General features: G+C 50.1%; 1 protein-coding gene across 12 annotated transcripts in view; it reads left to right on the forward strand.

Annotated features, from left to right (window-relative positions):
• FARP2 (FERM, ARH/RhoGEF and pleckstrin domain protein 2) overlaps nucleotides 1–20,286 on the forward strand; it is a 94,742-nt gene that overhangs the window by 44,708 nt on the left and 29,748 nt on the right. For 7 of the 12 annotated variants that reach the window (XM_081261019.1, XM_081261020.1, XM_081261017.1 and 4 more), the window contains 10 exons: nucleotides 1,330–1,434; nucleotides 2,321–2,363; nucleotides 3,850–3,928; nucleotides 5,944–6,041; nucleotides 6,204–6,245; nucleotides 8,647–8,761; nucleotides 13,310–13,457; nucleotides 16,886–16,981; nucleotides 18,670–18,833; nucleotides 19,206–19,274. In XM_081261019.1, the coding sequence (XP_081117145.1) occupies nucleotides 1,357–1,434; nucleotides 2,321–2,363; nucleotides 3,850–3,928; nucleotides 5,944–6,041; nucleotides 6,204–6,245; nucleotides 8,647–8,761; nucleotides 13,310–13,457; nucleotides 16,886–16,981; nucleotides 18,670–18,833; nucleotides 19,206–19,274 (932 nt within the window). In that variant the 5' untranslated portion in view covers nucleotides 1,330–1,356. The remainder of the gene's footprint in view (nucleotides 1–1,329; nucleotides 1,435–2,320; nucleotides 2,364–3,849; nucleotides 3,929–5,943; nucleotides 6,042–6,203; nucleotides 6,246–8,646; nucleotides 8,762–13,309; nucleotides 13,458–16,885; nucleotides 16,982–18,669; nucleotides 18,834–19,205; nucleotides 19,275–20,286) is intronic. The other 5 variants (XM_081261026.1, XM_081261027.1, XM_081261025.1 and 2 more) reach the window with 5 other exon arrangements.

The raw sequence follows: 20,286 nt of genomic DNA on the forward strand, positions 1-20,286 counted from the left end.
AAGAAACAAGAGGCCCCTGGTCTCCCACCTCTGTTCAGGGCTATAATGGTGGTTACTTTAAAGATTTAGTGTATAGCCATTACAGTTATTTCTACTGTGTGTGTGTGTGTGTGTGTGTGTGTGTGTGTGTGTGTGTGTGTGTGAGAGAGAGAGAGAGAGAGAGAGAGAGAGAGAGAGAGAGAAAACTGTCCTGTCACCTGCACCCCATGGGAATGCAGACTGGGATTCTCTTCTCAGCCAGCCTGTGTGGTGGACTATGCTCCATGAGCCCCAGAGAGCTCCGTGTTCTTCTGGGCTTGCACCCTTTTCCAGTATGGTTGGGCTAGCACTTACTCCACCAGCCCTTTGCTGAATTTGTCCTATGGAATTAGCTCTGTGCAGTTTATGAGAATATCTGTAGGGAACATTCTAGAAATGGAGTTGCTGGGGCAAAGGTAAATGAACACTTGAAATTCTGAAAAGTATTTTCACGTTCCCCCTCCCCAGGTCATGTTAACTCACACCCCCAGCTCTGTGTGGGGCTGTTTTCTCACAGGCACATGAGGTCTCCCTGTTGTAGTTGATCCTGTTGTCACAGGGGCTTAATACCTTTTTAATTGCCTAACAACTGTTGTGTTTCTTCACCAAGAGTGCCAAGAGTAAAACAGGACCATCTTGTCTTTTTAGTGTGACTGTAGATCATAGCTTTGTTAGACATCTTCCTTTTTAGGAGCTCTGGGTAGGCAGACTGCTGGTCTTCCTGTTGGGCTATGCTTAGGAAGACTGCACCTATTTATGATTTACGATCCCCAGGAGTACAGAAACAGTCTACTCTGTTTTATTTTAGTCTTTAGTCGTTGCAGTTTGTTTTTGTGAATAGTATAAAGTAGGACATCACTTTATTTTTCTTCTGGAGAACTGACATGCCCCACCTTGTTTTTGAACAGTTCACGTTCTTCTCCACAATGTAAAATGCTGTCAAATAGTAAATTATTCACTGAGAGCTTATGTAAACCGAGACTGTGGAACTCTTCTTTTGAGCAGATGTCAAAATTATTTGGTGAAATGTTTACTGAAACTAGAAATCATTATATGCCAGAGAAATACAACTAAAAACACAGTAAGAATGTAAAATGGAAGGACTTTTGAGCTGTACATTTATTTTGCTATCAGTGGATAAACACAGACACCTCAGCAGACTCGTGTGCTCTGTGGTGTGTGTGAATCTTGCTCATACGCAGGTGAAGTGCAGCAGGGCCACCTGCGCCTCGTGTGAGAGCTGTAGCTTTGTGCCAGTTTTCCAGACCGTCCCTGTCCCCTGGCCCTCAGGCTCTTCTCGCCTCTCCGCAGCCCAAGTGTGCCGGCCAGCTCTTGCTGATGCAGGTATGGAAGCGCTTGAACCTGATCGAGTGCGACTACTTCGGGTTGGAGTTTCAGAACGTCCAGTCCCACTGGGTATGTGCTTTTGATTTGCTTTTGGAAACAGGCTGTGACTGTGTGACAGGATGTTTATGACGTACTCAGTGCCGTAGAGCCTTTGGAACCTTCTGTAAGGATGAAGGCAAGCTATTGGATTATTGGAACATTATTTTTATCAGAGCTGTGCTATTAAAGTGCTTTATCTTTAGCCATAAAGAGCATGTCCGGCTTTTAATGAACCTGAATTCACACCTCCCTAAACCCACTCTGCTTACAGCACTGTGTTCCAAGTTACACAGCAGTCTTGGATGCATCTGCCTAGTAAACATTTTGAAAGTGAATTTTGAGCAAATTGAACTGGTTCTGCCTTGTTTTACTTAAGAGACAAAACCTTAAACAGTGTGATCCTCCAGTGTTCTTAGATGCGACCGTCATAAAGAGACCCACATCAACCTCTCCGTTCAGGAAGCATGTTGTCGGCTTCTAGCTCTGGGTCTGGCCCTCAGCTGTCCCTGCACAGCTGTGTTTGCCCGAGGGTCTCTGCTCTGGTGCCACAGAGGGCCTGTCTCATGCGGTGGCCCTCTCGGGGGTTGTGGTCTGTGAATGCGATGTGGTGTTGACCACATCCCCGAGGTGATCACTGGTGCCTGTCCTGTGCACAGTGACTGAGTGCTGGGCTCAGGAGAGATGACTCGTGTGACAGCAGTTTAGTGTCCCCCCGCTCTTGAAGCAGGCATTGCTGAGCTTCCCATGGTTTGTCGAGATTTGGTTTCTATAAAAAGGGAGTAGAGTCAAAATATCTCTGTTATAAAAATTTCTCTTAATCATAAGTATTTTTGTATTTTATAGCAAGATACAAAATACACTTATTAAATAGGAAAATCATTAATCGAGTTTTTCTCTTTTGTTAAATTCTCTTTAGATTTGGCTTGAACCCATGAAACCCATCATTAGGCAAGTACGAAGTAAGTCCTTTGTGTAACTCTCGTAAGACTGTGGTCACTAGATGTTGTAGAATGCTGAGGCTCCAGGTGTGTCCACACTTGTGTCACTCCACGGCAGATGAGCTTAGAAGCTGTTTGCTCTTGATTCCAGCTGTAGAGGAGAGGTGGGTGGGATGACACATCTGTCTCAGGTGGTCCTGGGTGACCACCTCACATTGGAAGTTATAGGATATATTGTTTGGTATCTTAAATTTTGGCTAATATGTAAAACAGTAAGCATGCACTTTGTACACAGGCTGTGAAAATGCACTATGGTGCCTCTCTTAGGTAGCTTGCTTGCTTACTTATTTTGGTGTGCTGGGGATTGAACCCAGGGCTTCTTGCAGGTCAGGCAAGAGCTCTACCACTGAGCCACATCCCCAGCCCATAGGTAGCATTTTGAGAAAATGTTAATACTGTTCCATAATGATAAACGTAATTGTAATTGTGAGCATAATTGTTTTTGTTAGTTTCCTTATTAAATTTAAATATGAAGGCATACAGTAATAGTCCTCAGTTCTTATATATATCATATACGATAAAGTCTCTAATTTTCTGAATCACCGTAACTATTTTTTTTTCTAGTACAAAGTTGAAGACAAGAGGATGTGTGAAAGTAACTTTGTCCTGCACAGATGAGCTAAGGCTGTTTAGGTTCCCTAGTGTCTTAGCAAATGGCTCCTCCTTATTATATTGTGTGCATGTGCAAACATACAACCATACATCCAACCACATGTGCAGCTAGCTACAACACACCAGTAGGCACATGTGGAGGAGAAATCTGGTGTGTGCAGTCACAGACAGTGCCCGAGACTTGGCGACAGTGGTCCGTGACAGCCACCGGGTGAAAGAGCAGCTGCCCTTGTGGTGGAAATCGCATGGCTGTTTTACTATTAAATTTCTGTGGCACAAAGACATTCAGTTCAGCTATATCTTATGCCTTTTCCTTACAAAAATCAGTTCTAGTTCAGTGTAGTAAGTGGTAGTAACATTTTCTTTCATTAATATATATAAGGATTTCAAAAAAAATTTTTTACTATTGCATTAAAATGGTATTAACACTTGAACTTCATCATTTTTATCCTAAAATGTAAACAGGGATTAAAAAAAATGTTTAATGATGTTGGGGATTGAACATGGGCCTTATGCATGCTAGGCAAGTGCTCTACCACTGAGCAACACCCCTACCCAGGAATATATTCCACAATTTAATGGGCAGTTTCAAAAGATTTATAAAATAATCTCTGCTTAGGGAAATAAAAGATTTTAAATTTCTCTACAGTATGTGTGATTGGTGCTTTGGATTCATACTCGTGCACAGGAAATGTTGTAATACCATCCTACCAGAGGAGAAAACGCTTAACAGCCCAGCCCATTTTAAAGCACTCACCCAATTACACAGTAATATATGGAAAGAGAATTAATACAAAAATCAGCTTTTGTGAAATCTAAAAGTTTCTTTTTATAGGACCAAAGAATGCAGTGCTTCGCCTAGCTGTGAAATTCTTCCCACCTGATCCTGGTCAGTTGCAAGAAGAATATACAAGGTGAAGAGCTCACTCTGCACTGGAGCTGCAGCCCCCGGGGTCCTGTATTTATCTCTCTACCATGAATGATCAAGAATGGATGAGTTAGTGCACACATAAAAACAGAAAGTGAAGAGTAGTTAAAGCAGCGCTGTGACAGTGACTCATGCACAGACCTGGATGTACAGCAGGCTTAGAAGGAAGGTCGCGGGGGAACTTGAGAACGAAGGCTGGAGGGCTGGGTCAGGGCAGCGTGGTGCCGGCATCCCCCCCACCCCCCAGGAGCAGGCCTGGCATGAACCAGAGCCCCTGTGGGCTAGGGAGCAGCTCAGTCTGGGAGGCCTTGCAGATGCATGGAGCAGAGGCGTCAGGCCGTTTCTTTTGTGCTACTCCCTTTAATTCAAGGTTGCTTTTTTGCAGAAATGATTGAAAGACAGTGTGAATAGTAGTCATCTGGTCAGTAAGGAGATGGCAACTCCTTTCTTGTGCTTTTTTTTGTTTGTTTGTTTCCTCCTGTATGTTAAAAAAAAGAGAGCGGAGAGAGCAAGAACTAAAGCAGGACCTAAAAGCCAGCTTGAAGCCCCAGGTCAGCTGCAGGTCACAGAGGACGGGGTCCTTGTCATAGCAGCAGCAGAGCGCCTCTCTGCCCTGAGTCCCGGCTGGACCCACAGCATCTCAGAAACTCTGAAAGGTTTCTTGAGGTCATGTTGACATGTGGGAATCGAGAACAGTCACATCGAGGAGAGGGAGAGAGCTCTTGCCCTCCGCCTCTGTTTTGAGGTTGAGGAGACCCCACTGCAGGGCTACGGAGTGCCTCTGTGAGTGAACAGAGTGTAGCTGGCAGCCTGTTGAGTCTCTGGAGGGACTCGCTCTGAAATAGGTCTCCTAACAGTTGTTGGTAACAGGAAGTACTCTCTAAGTTAGAACCCTGGCCTCAACCTTAGCAATCAGACCCAGAGTCAGTTTGACCTTTGCTTCTTCCCTTGGCCGCATTTTTAAGCAGTCAGTCCTTTTTTTATTTATTAAAAAGTACATGGTTTTGACAAAAGGAAAACTTTTCCACGTCACAGATCCCACTCTCCAGGTAAGTACCAGTGCTTGGCAGGAGTCTTCCTGGCGAGTGGCAGGACCCGGGAAGTGCCGTCTCACACAGCAGACATGGCAGACGAGCAGCCGCGGCCGACCTTCCGCCTGAGCCCCCAGGCTGCACCTGGATTCACTCAGTCATTCTCATATTCCAGTTTTTCTCTGATGAAATGCTGCAAAGAGCTGTCATTTTTGAACTCCAAGAATATTACTCTAGAAAAATTTTGTAGGAGCGGAACTACTGAGTTTAAAAGGCAGCAAATCGTAAATTGCAAGAGAATGTAGTAAATTTTAATGGCTTTCACTGTTTGCATTGTGAATTCCAGGGAGGGGAGGGAATTAGTGTTCACCATTGCATTCAAGCTCTGAGACCAGGACCTGGAACTTACCACATGCTCAGTCATTACCCAACAAGTGAATATGGAAATCTTTTCAAACTGCTTTCTCTGTTCACATTATCATCAGTTGTATTTCATAGTGCTTGTTTCTCAGACGCTGGCTGAGACAAATATTATCAGTCTATTAAAGATTTTCCCAGTCATAGTTTTAAGCTGTGTCTTAATTGTATATTTCTGGTATTTCACCCAAGACTGTGAGTACAGTTTTATACCATGAGTCTGTGGACGTCCTAGCTGGAGGCATTGCTGCACACAGTGTGGTTGTGGGTCTGTGGTGTGCCTGGAGGGCATGGTTCCTTTTGGGCATGGCTTTGCCTGTGTGCTCAGCACTTTCTGTGTGTCCTCTGAGCTGTGTTCAGTCTACTGAACCCATCTGTCATCTGACCTTTGGTTGGGGCCACCTGTTGCCCTAAGGCCTTTTGTGACCTGCCTGTTTCCTGGGGGCCCTGCATTTTGCTCCCTGCTGGTTACTGCTGCTTCTGGGGCCTCTTTGCTTTCCTGCCGTCAGAGGACATTTGGAGCTGACCTCTCTGGTCTTGAATTCCCTTCTAGGTACTTGTTTGCCTTGCAACTCAAGAGAGACCTTCAGGAAGAGCGCTTGGCCTGCACTGCCACCACAGCGGCCCTGCTCACAGCCCATCTCCTGCAGGGTCAGTGTCCCTGACTCCCCACTCCCCGGAGCTGTACCGGCTGGGTCTTAGGCACCGCACTCAGGACGAGCCACAGTCAGCTGCTGCTGTACATGCATGATCACCTCAAAGAATGAAGTCTTCACCTTGATTTTATTCTTTTTTTTTCTTATTTGTTTGCAGTGCTGAGGAATTTGTGTTCACCATTGGCCTCCCCTGGGCTAGGCAAGTGCTATACCACTGAGATATATCTTCAGGCCTTTTGTATCTTTTAATTTTCAGACAGAGTCTAGCTAAATTGCCAAGGCTGGCCTCAGACACCTGCCCCAGCCTTCTGAGTCACATTCTTCTTTTTTTTTTTTTTTTTTTTAGTGGTAAATGGGCACAATATCTGTATTTATTCATTTGTTTTTATGTGGTGCTAAGGATCAAACCAGTGCCTCACATGTGCCCAGGCAAGTGCTCTACCACTGAGCTACAGCCCCAGCCCATGAGTCTCATTCTCGGTGGCCAAGGGTCACCTTCTGTGAAGACATCCTAACAGATGTCTCCACCTCGAGGCTGGAGGCCGAACTCTGTAGCCACAGCCCTTCTTGAGTCTCCTCTCACCTATGGCTTTGTGCATTTTTTTTTATTTGTTGTTCAAAACATTACAAAGCTCATGACATATCATCTTTCATACCTTTGATTCAAGTGGGTTATGAACTCCCATTTTTACCCCAAATACAAGTTGCAGAATCAGTGTGCCTTCAGTCTAGATCTAGACCATCAACCAGATTCTCAGCACACCCAGAGAGGGGCCTCCTGGGAGCCAGCCAGTCCTCTGGGAGGAGTGAAGCATTAATGGTGGAGGGGAAAGCAGGCCTTTCCACAGTGTCCCCTACCAGCAAGAGATAGGCAAGGTGTGTGAAGGGTGGTGGGTCCCTTAGCAGTGAGAGGAGGTCCTGAGAAGCAGACATGTGCCACAAGGCCCCAGAGCCACCTGTCAGCTGGAGAGGGCGTGCCCACACTGCTGCCCACTGGAGCACCACCGCCTCACACACGCATGTCTCTGAGCTGTGAGTGCAGGACGGTTGGCATGTGTGGCTGCAAGAACTGTGGGGTCAGTAAGTGCGGGGCTATCTGCAGTCCCCGCCCTTCCTCAGGCACACATGCCCTGGTGGGGCTGGCCGTCCTATACTGTGGACTCCACTACACACTCTCAAAGGGAATCTCAAACTGAGTCTGAGTTTTTCAGTGGGGCCGGAGACCCTGTTTGACAGGCAGCACTTGGGTGGTTCCTCCTGGCTGCTGGCTAGAAGCACTTGTAGAGGGCTCTGTGTGGTCTGGCTGGGCTGCCAGAATCAACAGTGGCCCACTGCAGTTTTCCCAGGGGTGCTGCCTTGTAGCAGGGTGCTCTGAACCAGGGCTGCTGCTGTAGAGAGACAGGGCAAGCTGTGCTCTGTGAGCCGGGCCTGCGCTTAGGAGAGGCAGCTAGCTGACACTCTGGCCGCACTGTGCTGTGAGTCAGAATGTCCCCACTGGCATCGTGAATGGGCACAGTGTGGGTGGTTCACTCTCCATTGGCTCCAGGTGGGCAGTTGGTGCTGTGCTCGAAACCTTCCTGTGAATTCAGGATTGTTTTAGAACATTTCAGAAGCATGTATTGCTTGAAATGATTGAATGTAATACTGCATCCAAAAACATTTATGGGGGCTAGGGATGTGGCTCAAGTGGTAGCGCATTCGCGTGGCATGCGCGGGGCACTGGGTTCGATCCTCAGCACCATATAAAAATAAAATAAAGATGTTGTGTCCACAAAAACTAAAAAATAAATACTTAAAAAAAAAACATTTATGGCCTTAAAGTAACATGAAATCACAGACATTATTAGGAAATTTGAGAAGCCCTTCAGGAAAAAGTGATTTAAAATACATCATCTTGAAACAAATAACATACATTAACCTGGTCACACTGGCCATGAGACAGTTTACTTATGAAGTGTGGTGTAAAAAATAGTGAGCACACAGACTCGGGGCTCATGATTAGCCTCTTTGAAACCCTTCACCAATCTTTGCTCTTTAAGAGTCAGGAAAAATTTCTTCCACCTGCCCTCTTAGTTGGACAACATAAAATATTTGGAAAACTAAGGTACAGATTTTGTTTTTTTAGGAATATATCATTTTGCCAGGCAAAATGGCACACGCCTGTGGTCCCAATGACTCAGAATGCTGAGGTGGGAGAATGGCAAGTTGGAGGGCTGCCTCAGCAACTTAGCAAGACCTTGTCTCAAAATAAAAAAGACCTGGGGATGAGGCTGGGGCTGGGGCTCAGTGGCAGAGCACTTGCCTAGCATGTGTGAGGCACTGGTTTGATCCTCAGCACTGCATGTGAATAAATGAATAAAATAAAGGTCATCAACAACTAAAATAAAAATTTTTAAAAAAAGAACTGGAGTTGTACCTCAGTGGTAAAGCATCTCTGGGTTCAATCCCCAATACCAGGGGGAAAAAAACAGGAATATATTATTTGACTACAGACTTAGGGTGGGTTTTCTTACTGTTGGTTTGTGCATGTGCATGTACAAATGCTTATCTGTTACTTTATTTCATAATCTGAACAACTGACTTCCATCGTCTCGTCTCAGCGGAAATAGGAGATTACGATGAGACCCTGGATCGAGAACACCTCAAGGCCCATGAGTACTTGCCTAGCCAGGAGTGCTGTCTCGAGAAGATCCTGGACTTCCATCGGAGGCACATGTAAGTGCCTTGTCACTGCAGTCACGGTTGCTGGCACATAACCAGAAGGGGTCCTCGTTCAGGCTTCTGTGGGATTCTAAAGGAATGACACCTGTTGCTTCCCAGCCTCGGGACACATGGTGGCCCCAGGGTGGCTCTGCTGACACCGGTCACAGCTAGACTGGGTTCAGACACAGACCCTGCTGATTCAGGGTGAGGACCCCAGGGCTTGTATAGGAGGCTGGCAAGTAGAGGCTCTATTGATTGGGACTTGTGCTTCCTGGAGGGACCTGGCCAGGGGTGCTGCACCCAGGGCCAGGCAGGGCCCTCATCCAGGAGCAGCCCCCCAGGGCCAGGCGGGATCCTCATCCTGAAGCAACTTGTCACTTGTGGAGTGGGACAGAAGGAGCATCTGCGCACATTGCTGGTGGCAGTCATGCCGAAAACCACTCTTTGACCTACTCCAGCAGCTTCCTCTTGAGACAGGATGTAGGGCGTGTGGAGGTGCTGAGCGGGAAGGGCCCTGGGCTGAGCGCTGACTCCTAGTCATTGGGGGCCTTGGCCTGGGGACCCCCTGCCTTCTGGAAGACCCCTCCTGCCCTCAGGTGAACACTGCACTGCAGCCTGGTGACACTCCCTGAGCAGGGTCTGAGTGCCAGGCACCGCTGCAGTCCTCCCTGTCGCAGCACTGCTGGGTCAGTGTGAGCAGCTCCTTTGGACTCTGGACCCTGTGACCAGTCAGTGGGCAGAGAGTTCCTTTGGTGTGCCTGGCAGTACGGCCGGTTCCAGATCAGAGAAGCACTCCTTTGGGTGAGAATTTGAGTGCACAGCAAGCACATCCCCAGTGTCCCTGAGCTCGGGTCGCAGGCAGAGCCTGCTGGGCAGTGGGGAGGCCCTCTGAAGGCTGGGCCTGCAGCAGTGGAGGCAGCCATCAGGCCCAGCCATAGCCTGAGAAAAAGGGTGAGGGGGGACGGTTCCAGCTTCCACATAGTTAGCATGCCAGCTGATGGAGAAGGCACAGCCATTGCCATCAGAGAGTGCCGTGACAAGCAGGCCCTGTGCCAGTGCTTCCCGTGTCCATGTACACCCACGTGGTACATCCTGTCCTTGTCCCTTTGTCATGGGTGAGAGCTCGCAGAGCCCTGCCCTAGGTACACTGTGCAGGCTGCCTGGGTGTCTTCAGTGCTGGTAGCCCAGCGTCCACTTGCCTTCTCTGACGGCCCTGGGTGTCTTCAGTGCTGGTAGCCCAGCGTCCACTTGCCTTCTCTGACGGCTCTGTTGCCCCGGGTGCCCCGTGGCTTTCCCCCAGCTGATGGCAGGGGAGGTGTCACTACTGTGAGTTCCAGACCCTGAGGCCCTCTCCAGGGGGAGGCCGTCACCCGTACAGGACTTATTCCTCCAGAGCAGGGTCTGGACACCTTGAGGAAGAGTGGACTGGGCACTGTTTAGCCCATCCCAGTGGACAGACGGGTTCAGGATGCTGGGGGGCGTGTTTCAGCACGCAGCACGATTCCTGATGCTGTCCTCAGCAGACGTCCCATGGTGCCAGCATCTCTTACCTTAGGGGTCTCCACTGAGCTTCAGCCTCCTTCCCACATCTTCATGCGTTGCCTCTCTGAGGCGGCCTTCAGGGACTCCCACCCTGCTGCACTCTCCCTGGCCTCCATGACTAACTCCAGTGGCCTGCAGTTCTGCAGAACCAGCACCACATGACTGATGCCAGGCTCTGCCACCTGGCAGTAGCCACGCCTTCTGAGACAGGCTGCGGTAACCTGAGTGCCTGGGTGGCTGAGCACAGTGCAGTGATTTCCAGGCCCCTCATGCAAGCAGGGTGCCCCAGGGTCTCTTGTCAGAGGAATCACTTTTACAACCTCGGGCCTGGAGTGGGCATTCTCTTGCCAGTTCCTGAGATGCCCTATGTCACCTTTCCTGTTGTTTCTTGGTAAAGGTCGTAGCGAATCTTCAGTGCTGTGATCTCTTGACCACACCTTCTTAGCCCCAGTTTTCTGGCTTGACTGTAAGTTTTTCAGATCTTCCTGCTCTGCTCTGCCTATCACAGTAAACCTGGCTAAAAGCTGCCAGCAGTTTCCATGCCACCTACCCGTGCTGCCTTGAAACTTCCTCTGCAGATTAATTACTTCATCAACTTTAAATTCAGTCTCACAGAAAATCTCAGGGCATGGACAAAATGTGAACAAGTTCTTAGCTAAAACATAAAAGGAATGGCTCTGATCCAGTTTCCAGTGTGTGCCACTCCTGGTCCCAGTTTCTGTTGGAGTCTGCTTTACATCACTGTGACCAAAACCCAGCAGCAACTTAGAGGAGGCAAAGTGTACTTAGCTCATGGTTTCAGGTGCTCGGGCGATGGTCAGCCAACACCATAGCTCTGGCTCGAGGTGAGGCAGAACATCATTATTGGAAGGTGTGGAGGAGGAAACAACTCAAGACTGACAACCAGGAGGAAAAGAGAAACCCAAAGGCACGTCCCCTAGTGACTCCTTTCCCTGCTGCACAGGTACCACCCTGTTGATGCATATCAGTGGATTAACCCACTGCTTAGGTCACACCTCTCACAATCACTTAAATTCCAAGTATTCCTGCATTGTGTCACACATGAGCTTTCAGGGGACACCTCAAATTTTAACATTGTTTGCTCAAATTTTTTTCTTCCGATACCTTTATTTATTTTTATGTATTGCTGAGGATTGAACCCAGCACCTCACACGTGCTAGGCAAGCACTCTACCACCGATCCACAGCCCCAGCCCAGCTTAAGTTTTAAAGACAGTAGTGTACCTTTGGGGGCCTTTGTAGGCAAGTGGTGAAGCACTTGCCTAGCATGTGTGAGGCACTGGTTTGATCCTCAGCACCACATGAAATAAATAAAACAAAGGCATTATGTCCATCTATAACTAAAAAAAAAAATTTTAATAATGTACCTTTGGGCTGGCATTGTGGCTCAGTGGTAGCATGCTCGCCTAGCAAGCGCGAGGCCATGGGTTCGATCCTCAGCACCACATAACAACAAAGGTATTGTGTCCAACTACAACTAAAGAATATATATTTTTTTAAAGAATAATATACCTTTATTTTAATCAAAGTAAGTTTCTTACTTTTTCTCAGGATTCTAATGGCTCTTCCTCAACCCAATGGAAATCCTTTATAAGCCTGGACAAGATATCCAGATGTGTTTTTCTTGATGTTACCACATTTCTTTTGGATCTTAGAAACTGCGGGCGGGGGTTTTGCAGTTGGCTGTGGATCCGGTTCCTGTGAGAAGTACAGAACTGAGTAGTGAAACATAGTTACGAAGCCCCTGACTCCTCAACCATAGGTGGAGTGGTTGTCCACCTATGCATTGAATGGTGGCACACGCCTCTGATCCCAACAGCTCTGAAGGCTGAGGCAGGGGGATTGCGAGTTCAAGACCAGTGTGGGCAACTTAGCGAGGTCCTGTCTCAAAAGAGCCGGGAGTGTAGCTCAGTGGTAGAATGCCCCTGAGTTCAGTCCCTAGTTCCACAACAAAAGGAAGAGGGTGGGAAATGTTCCCTGGTGGCTTTGCAAATAATCAGTGTTTCCAATTGGTACCTGTTAAAATGCAGTACACTTTGTGCTGGGTTCTCTTCGTGGTGATTGGGCAGTGGTCAGTGTCCACAGCATAGTCCTGGAACAGAAGTCACAGTGACAGAGAACCCACATAGTCACTTTGTTCCTTGAAGATTCAAAAACGCAGGTATTTAACACAAAAAGGAAGAGTTGTTAGGTAAGCTCCCACATGTGGGTGCGGGCTATGGGGTCCCGGGAGCTCCCACATGTGGGCATGGGCTCTCGTGGCTTGCCAATAGTTGTGTCTTCCTTGGCCCCAGCCAAGATGCATGTGAACGTTGCTCTCCTGGAGGCCACTTGCTTCCCCGAGGACCATGTTCAGTGTTTCTTGGTGACATCAACTGCACCTTGGATTGGGCAAAGATGACATTTTGGAAGACTATATGAATAAAGCCAATTGTTTAGAGAATGATTTTTTAAATACTTTTGTTGTAGTTGTAGATGGACACAATATATTCACTTTTTTTCACGTAGTGCGAAGGATTGAACTCAGTGCCACACACATGCACGGCAGGTACTCTACCACTGAGCCACAGCCACAGCCCGAGAATGATATTTTTATTCAACTTTGTTACTTGGTCTTTATAGAAGTGTCTTGTAGCGGTTAGAAGTGTACATTATGAAAATACCTTCTTAAAACATGAAATTGGCCTTGATGAGTCAGTGGTGTCGTCAGTGACCTCTTGTCTGACTTAATTTTGATGGCTGCATGTGACCTTGTCCCTCCTGCAGCACTCAGTGAACCTGAGGAGCACTCTGCTACCAGGGAGAGGCTTGGTGGGGAGCTCAGTGCTCTGCCTGCGCATCACCCGTGGGGTGGGTACAGAGACCGCAGCTGCAGGACCTCCTTGCTGGTTGCTGGTTGGCCTTCATGTTCTCTGTTTACTGGACGGCTTCTTTCATATGTGTGGCTGTTGCAGAAACCCAGGGTCTCAGTGATGCCATCCAGTGTCCTTCCTTACAGGGGCCAGACGCCTGCTGAGTCGGATTTCCAGGTGCTGGAGATTGCTCGCAAGCTGGAGATGTATGGTATCAGATTCCACACAGCTTCCGACAGGGAGGGGACCAAGATTAACCTGGCAGTGTCGCACATGGGTGTCCTGGTGTTCCAGGTGGGTGGCAGGCACAGGAGGGGCGGGGGCTGAGTGACTGGGGGTGTTTGCTGTGTTGTAGGTGGATCTCTGTGTGTGCCTGAGGGGCCTCCTCCCAGGGTTGCCCACTCCCTTCCCTCCTCCTGTTTATCCTAATGCTGAACCAAAGCTCACCCCTGAGAGTCCCACCCAACCACAGCTCTGGCTCTTTGTGGGCAGCTCTGCCGGGATGCTGGGGCTGGGAACCGGTCGTCTGTGTGCAGAGCACCTGCAGCCCAGGTGGGAAGCAGAGGAGCCGGTGCTGTGCTCCGAGAGGACCAGGGTCTGCTCACAGGAGGCCGATTGGAAGCACCTCTCTGAAAGTACTCAGGGAGGCCCACAGTGGGGATACAACAGGCCCCCCCGGGTTTCAGCCCCCTGGAGTGTGGACCAGAGAGTCCAGGAGCCTGGAAGGAGCTGAGCTGTTGGTGCTGGGCCTGCACTGACAGCCACTAGCAAAGAAGCCCTGCTGAGACGGCCCTGAGTGCCTCCGGCCTGCAGACAGGTGCATAGAGCCCTGTGGGCTCCATCTGGCTGCCCTCGAGCGCTTGCACTGGGCCTTTTTTTTTTTTTTTTTTAAGAGAGAGAGAGAATTTTTTTTTAATATTTATTTTTTAGTTCTCGGCGGACACAACATCTTTGTTTGTATGTGGTGCTGAGGATCGAACCCGGGACGCACGCATGCCAGCCGAGCGCGCTGCCGCTTGAACCACAGCCCCAGCCTAGCACTGGGCCTTCTTGCTGGTTGCCGGGCTCCCTGCCTGCACCCCCCGCCCTCCCACATCGTGGCTCCATGGCCTCGTTCTGTCGTGTTCCTTGCCCCACCCCCGAGCTGCACTCACAGCCTTGTGTATCTTGAAACAGGCCTCACTAAGTTGCCCAGGCTGATCTCTGCAGTCCTCCTGCCTCAACTTCCCAGATTGTGACAGGTGGCCACCATGCCTGGATGCAGTGTTTTCTGAGGCGTCTGAGAGTCAGCGGCATGCACCCTCGCCCCTTCAGCACGTGCTGGCCCTGCCCCGGTGCATGTGCAGCCGCCACTGACACCCTTGGGGCACCTCTGTGCTGCAGGACACCATTGTTTTCCAGCGGGTCGGCCAGCGCAGTGGTGTCCACGCTCTGCTCCCTCCAGGACAGGGTCCAGCTGGGACCAGGCGTGACGTCTGGCCTCAGCAGCATGGGAGAGCATGTTTTTACGCCCTCTGTTCCCCACTAGACTCGGGGGTGCCTTACCAGCCGGACCCATGGAGCCTCGTCCTGCCCTTCAGCATGGGGCGCCGTCAGGTGCCTGGGCCGTCTGTGCTCGGTAGGGGTGCTTCTGGCCCTTCCTCTGTGGCAGTGCTGGTTTGCCTCTTTTCCCTGATAAGCAGTCCAGGGAGACCCTTCACGACCACATGAATGGCCAGCCACTCTGGAAGCCCTTGAGTTGCATCACTGAACCAGGCCCTGCCAGGAAGGCCTCAAGCCTGCTCCCCGAGAGCCTGTTACACTCGGCCCAGCAGCAGGCAGCTGGGGAGAGCCCCTCTGGTAGAGAGGTACTAGCTCACTCAGAACAGTGGAGCTGGCACCGGGTCGGCAAGACAGACGGGCAGAACTCCACCAAGGATAGCCTTCCCCTGTCAGAGCTTGGCAGACGGAACCCTGCTCCCTGCTGTGTGGAGCTGAGAGAAGCAGTCTTCCTTGGGCACAAGTGTGAAATCCATTTTATAACTTTCATTCTGGCCTTGTTTGTCATCCTGAAATACTGGGAATTAACCCAAGAGGCTGGTTAAATGAATGGTGCATGCTCATATTCTGGGTGCGAGGCCGTGGGAAAGCGGGCACGGCACCCTCCACACCCAGCCCCTGGGCAGCCGAGCAGTGGGCGCTGCGGCAGGCTGCAGGATGGTGGGAGGGGCCGGAGGGCTGAGTGCTCGAGTCTCACCTCAGACCTCGTTGGTGTGTCATTATGTCACGTTTTCAGAAAACTGAGTAAGAACGAGCAGGATGCTTTTGGAAGAGCAAGGTGAAAAGCAGTGCTTCCAGATGAAGGACTAGGGACCATGCTGGCAGAGGAGAGTGATAGAGCGGGAGTTGTCACCGCCAGGCAGAGTAAAGTCAGGAGAGAGGGAAACAGAAACCCTGAGGTGATGGCAGGCAGGCAGGCAGGCACCCAGGGAGGCCTCCAGTGGCAGAGCCTCCATGCCCGCCCTGCTCAGAGGTGGCCCCAGGGCCACACACCTGTGATCCTACCTGGGAGGTGAGGCAAGGTGGCCAGTTTGAGGCCTGTGTCATAACAGGAAGGGTTGGGAGTGCAGCTCAGTGGGGAATGCTCACCTGGCGTGTGCCAGGCCCCGGCTCCATCCCAACAGTGGAGGAAAGAACAGGAGAGGGCTGGGGCGGGGCTCAGTGGTGGAGCACTCGCCTCCCCTCCCACATGGGAGGCACTGCCTTCCATCCTCAGCACCACATGAAAAAAAAAAATAAAGGTATTGCATTTATCTATAACTTAAAAAAAAACGTATTTTTTAAAAAGTAGAGGAGAGCTCCACCCTGCTGCAGTGCTCCCCCAGTCCCCAGCCCCTGGCCTGCGGGGTGCCCTCTGGGCCTGTCCTGGGCTCTCCCCATGGTGCAGTCTTGCAGAGCGTGCCCTGTCCTCTGGCCTTCAGCTGTCTGTCATGCTCTTTGCAGCTGAAGGTGAAGGTGTTGCTGTCTCTGAAGGGTCCACTCCTCATCCCACCGCCTTCCCCCATAGTTGCGGGAAGGCTAATTGGTGTCAGTGTAGAAACTCGAGTGTTGGCAAAGTGTCCTTGTTGGTTTTTGTTAGATCTTGCTTTGGGACCTTTCAAGTTCATTGAAAAGCTTGACAGTGGCACAGAGAGCTCTGGCTAGATAGATACTTTCTGGACAGATTCTTTGAGACTCAGTAAATGTCTACTCCACGTATGCTCCTGGTGGCCTTGGGCTGGCTCTGGTGTCACGAGGGCATGTGCCACTGTCCTCACACACCACCCTGCAGGCTCACTCTGCTCTCTGGCTGTTGCTGCCTTGCCCTCCAGAGCCGTCTCGAAGCTGCACACGTGTACACCTGCTCACATGTCCGAGGATGAGGACACCAGGTGTCCCCTTTGCTCCTGTTCCATTTCAGGCCTGGCCCTTCAGGCTTTCCTCAGCTCAGCCAAGAAGCCCGAGCACCCTGTCCCCTGTCATGTTAGCACTGATTGGTGAAATTGTCTTGAAGCCTCATCCAGGAAGTCAGGTTGTCTGCCTGACACAGAAGAGTCAGTTTGTGCCCAGTTGTTCCCGAGGCCATGGAGGGTGTCGGATGGCCACTGTGCTGCAGGGTCGTCCTGGTCGCCCTGAGCCCTCTCTGCTGCCTGAGGAGGAGAGTCTGCTGGGTGGCAGCCACTGCACCTGTCTGTCTGTTTCAGGGAACCACCAAAATCAACACCTTCAACTGGTCCAAGGTCCGTAAACTGAGCTTTAAGAGGAAACGGTTTCTTATCAAACTCCACCCGGAGGTCCATGTAAGTATTTTAAATTATAAAAACATTATCCTATTAGAATATTGAAAGATTTTTTTAAAAATACCTTGTAGATCCTTGCAGTGCCTTGCACACAGCATTGAAGGACAGGTGGGGCCTAGAGACACGAGGTCATCTGTCCCACAGGCCACACACCCCCCGGTTCCACCTGGGGCTTCAGACTCACCGCTCAAGTAAGCCTGAGAATGCACATGTCCAGGGCACCATTGCCTCATTCTGCAAGTGGCAAAGCCGAAGTCCACGTTGTCCAGAGTGAGCCAAAGGCTCCAGGGAAGCAGAGAACCTAGGGTCTCGCTAAGTTGCTAAGGCTGGCCTTGACTTGCAGTCCTCCTCCCTCAGCCTCCCGAGTCACTGGGATGACAGACAGGCATGTGCCACCGTGCCTGGCTTCAGAGTAAGGACTTCTGTTCAGAGGAATCAAAAGGCAGCCCTGGTCTTGTCACATGCCTTTAAATCAGCAGCTGACCCCTGACTAGCTCTGACTGAAGAACCCTTGATTTTCAGGAGATAAGTACTCCTTTCCTTAGAGTTCAGTCAGTAAAGGAACGATTCCATCTGAATTTAAAATGGAAAGAGCAAATATCTGTGCAGTCTGATAGGTGAGAAAACAGCACTGCTCAGAGTTGTCCAGATTGTCACATTCCCGGGGTACTGAGGAAACTGGGGACAGAAGCAGACCAGCTGCACCCTCTGGGCTGAAGCCGGTTGCCCGCCAGGCCAGCTGAGGCACACTCTGGACCAGTCAGAAGAAGAGAGCCGCGGCCAGCAGGGCCTTGGGCTGAGTGGACATCCGCTGCGACGGAGCCTGAGGCCGATGGACTGTCGGGTGCTTGCGTAGCTCTCTAGCTGGGTGGTGCACGCCTGTCATCCCAGCTACTCAGGAAGCTAGGCAGGAGGACCCCAAGCTCAAGGCCAGCCTGCACAACTTAGCAAGGCCCTGTCTCAAAATAAATGGGAGAAGGGCTGGGGGTGCAGTGCGGGGTGGGGCACTTGCCCTGCGTGTGTGAGGCCCTGGGTTCCATCCCCAGCACTGGAAAACAGAACGCAAATAAAAGGCTATTTTTTCTTGTGAGTACACACCTGTTTCTTGCAGTTATTCTGAGAAGGTAGAGAAAGAAGATAATTACTTGCTCAGGTTACCAAAGCAACTGTAATTGGAATAGCCTGATGTTTCAAGGCCCAGAGCCATGTTGGTATCTGTACTTGGCAAAGTTACGTCTACATCCCTCAGCACCTTGATTTTTAAGACTAAATAGAGGAGTTATTATGGTGCTTATGGACAGTAATTGTGTTCAGGCCTGGAATTTGGTTTCTGGGAATATATCCTAAAGAACAGTTGTGAAGGAGAATGCAGTGGTTTCCCTATGGGACCCTGGCGTGGGGCATCCCCGCGGTTCGTGTTTGGATGTGTGTTGTGCCTCAGGATGGGGGCAGGTAAGGTGCAGGGCTTTCTTCCACAGTGTCCACAGGGAAGATTCGCACTACGGCTCTCTCCACTGGACAAAGCCAACAAAACTAGAAGCCTTTATATTCAATTTTTAGGGAAAAAAACCTTTGTAATTTTTAATTTTGAAACTGCCTGATGTGTGATCTGCTTCCTGAATTTACCTTCTCTTGTCCAGTACCTTATTGTCAGGTTTGCTGCTTGAACTGCTGTGTTTTGTTCCCAGGGACCCTACCAGGACACGTTAGAATTCTTGTTGGGGAGCAGAGATGAGTGTAAGAACTTCTGGAAGATCTGTGTGGAGTACCACACCTTTTTTAGACTTCTTGACCAGCCCAAGCCAAAGGCAAAAGCTGTCTTCTTCAGCCGGGGCTCCTCCTTCCGATACAGGTAGGGCTGCCCTGGGCTGCAGGGTGGCCGGCCCCTGGTAGAGAGGGAGGTGGGCCGGGCAGACAGAACAGGCAGTGAGCAGCCACACGCAGGAGGTTCTCATGAGAGACGGTAACTGGACGGAGCTTATCAGCACAGTGGGACGGGGCGCCGCTCAGGCGCAGAGCGCTTGCCTAGTGCGGGCAAGGCCTGGGTGCGTCCCCAGCACCACAGATGAAAAGAAAACAGGCATGACAGAAACATTGCCTAGAAGACCTACATGTTTACTATAAAGTATGACTTCAAGATGTGCACACGCCTGTCCTCGAGCAAGGACAGAGGCCTGTGCGTCACTGCTGGCTCTTTCTTGAGAACCTGAGCCTTTGTTCACAGTGGGAGAACTCAGAAGCAGCTGGCAGAGTACGTCCGAGACGGTGGGGTGAGGAGAACGCCATATGAAAGGTGAGCCCTGTGATCTCCAGGAGGTAAAGTCTGTGCTTTTAAAGTTAACATGTCAGGGGCTGAGGCTGGGGCTCAGTGGTAGAGCGCTTGCCTCGCACCTGTGGGGCACTGGGCTCAGTCCTCAGCACCACAAAAAAAATAAATTAAATAAAGGTATTGTGTACATCTGCAACTAAAAAAAATATTTTTAAATTAATAGTTTTAATATTTATCTGAATAAAAGTCATTTCAACCGCCGAGAACTAAAAAATAAATATTAAAAATTCTCTCTCTCTCTCACTCTCTCCTCTCTCACTCTCTCTTTAAAAAAAAAAAAAAAAAAAAAGTCATTTCAAATTCACCAATTTTTTTTTCCCCAACTGGGGGTTGAACCCAGGGATGCTTAAGCACTCAGCCACATCCCCAGCCCTTTTTTATATTTTATTTAGAGACAGAGTCTCACTGAGTTCCTTAGGGCCTCACTAAGTTGCTGAGACTGGCTTTGAACTTGGGATCCTCCTGCCTCAGACTCCTGAGCTGCTGGGATGACAGGCTGGGTTGACAGGCGTGCGCACTGCACCCAGCTACAAATAGGTTTTTTGATGCTTGATTCCCGTTTCAGTTTCTGTAAAAAGGCAGCTTTGTAGTCCCTACAGCTGTTGTACCCGTGTACGTGCATGTGTGTATATAGAGAGGTGCTGTGTGGTTCCTCGTGTGCAGAGCTGCGCTGACGTGGAGTGGTCTACACGGCGCAGTGACTCATGATCTGAAAACCCGTGGGAGAGGCCTCATGACCCCACCTCCTGGGGAGGCTGCTTTTGCTGTGATTCTCCTTCCTTGTATCCTGCCCGTTTCTTGTTAAGTGCCAGTCTGAGCTTCATGCCCACTGAGCTGTTCTTGCCTTCTTTCTTTCTGTGCGGGGGATTGGACCAGGTCTTGATGCCCTCCTCACGCCTGGCAGGTCTCTCTGCTGAGCTGCTGCTCTGTGGGAACTGCTGCTCTGTGGGAGCTGCCCTGCTGTGGGAGCAGGCCT

This window comes from Spermophilus citellus, assembly GCF_964194105.1.
Source record: "Spermophilus citellus genome assembly, chromosome: 11".
NCBI lineage: Eukaryota > Metazoa > Chordata > Mammalia > Rodentia > Sciuridae > Spermophilus > Spermophilus citellus.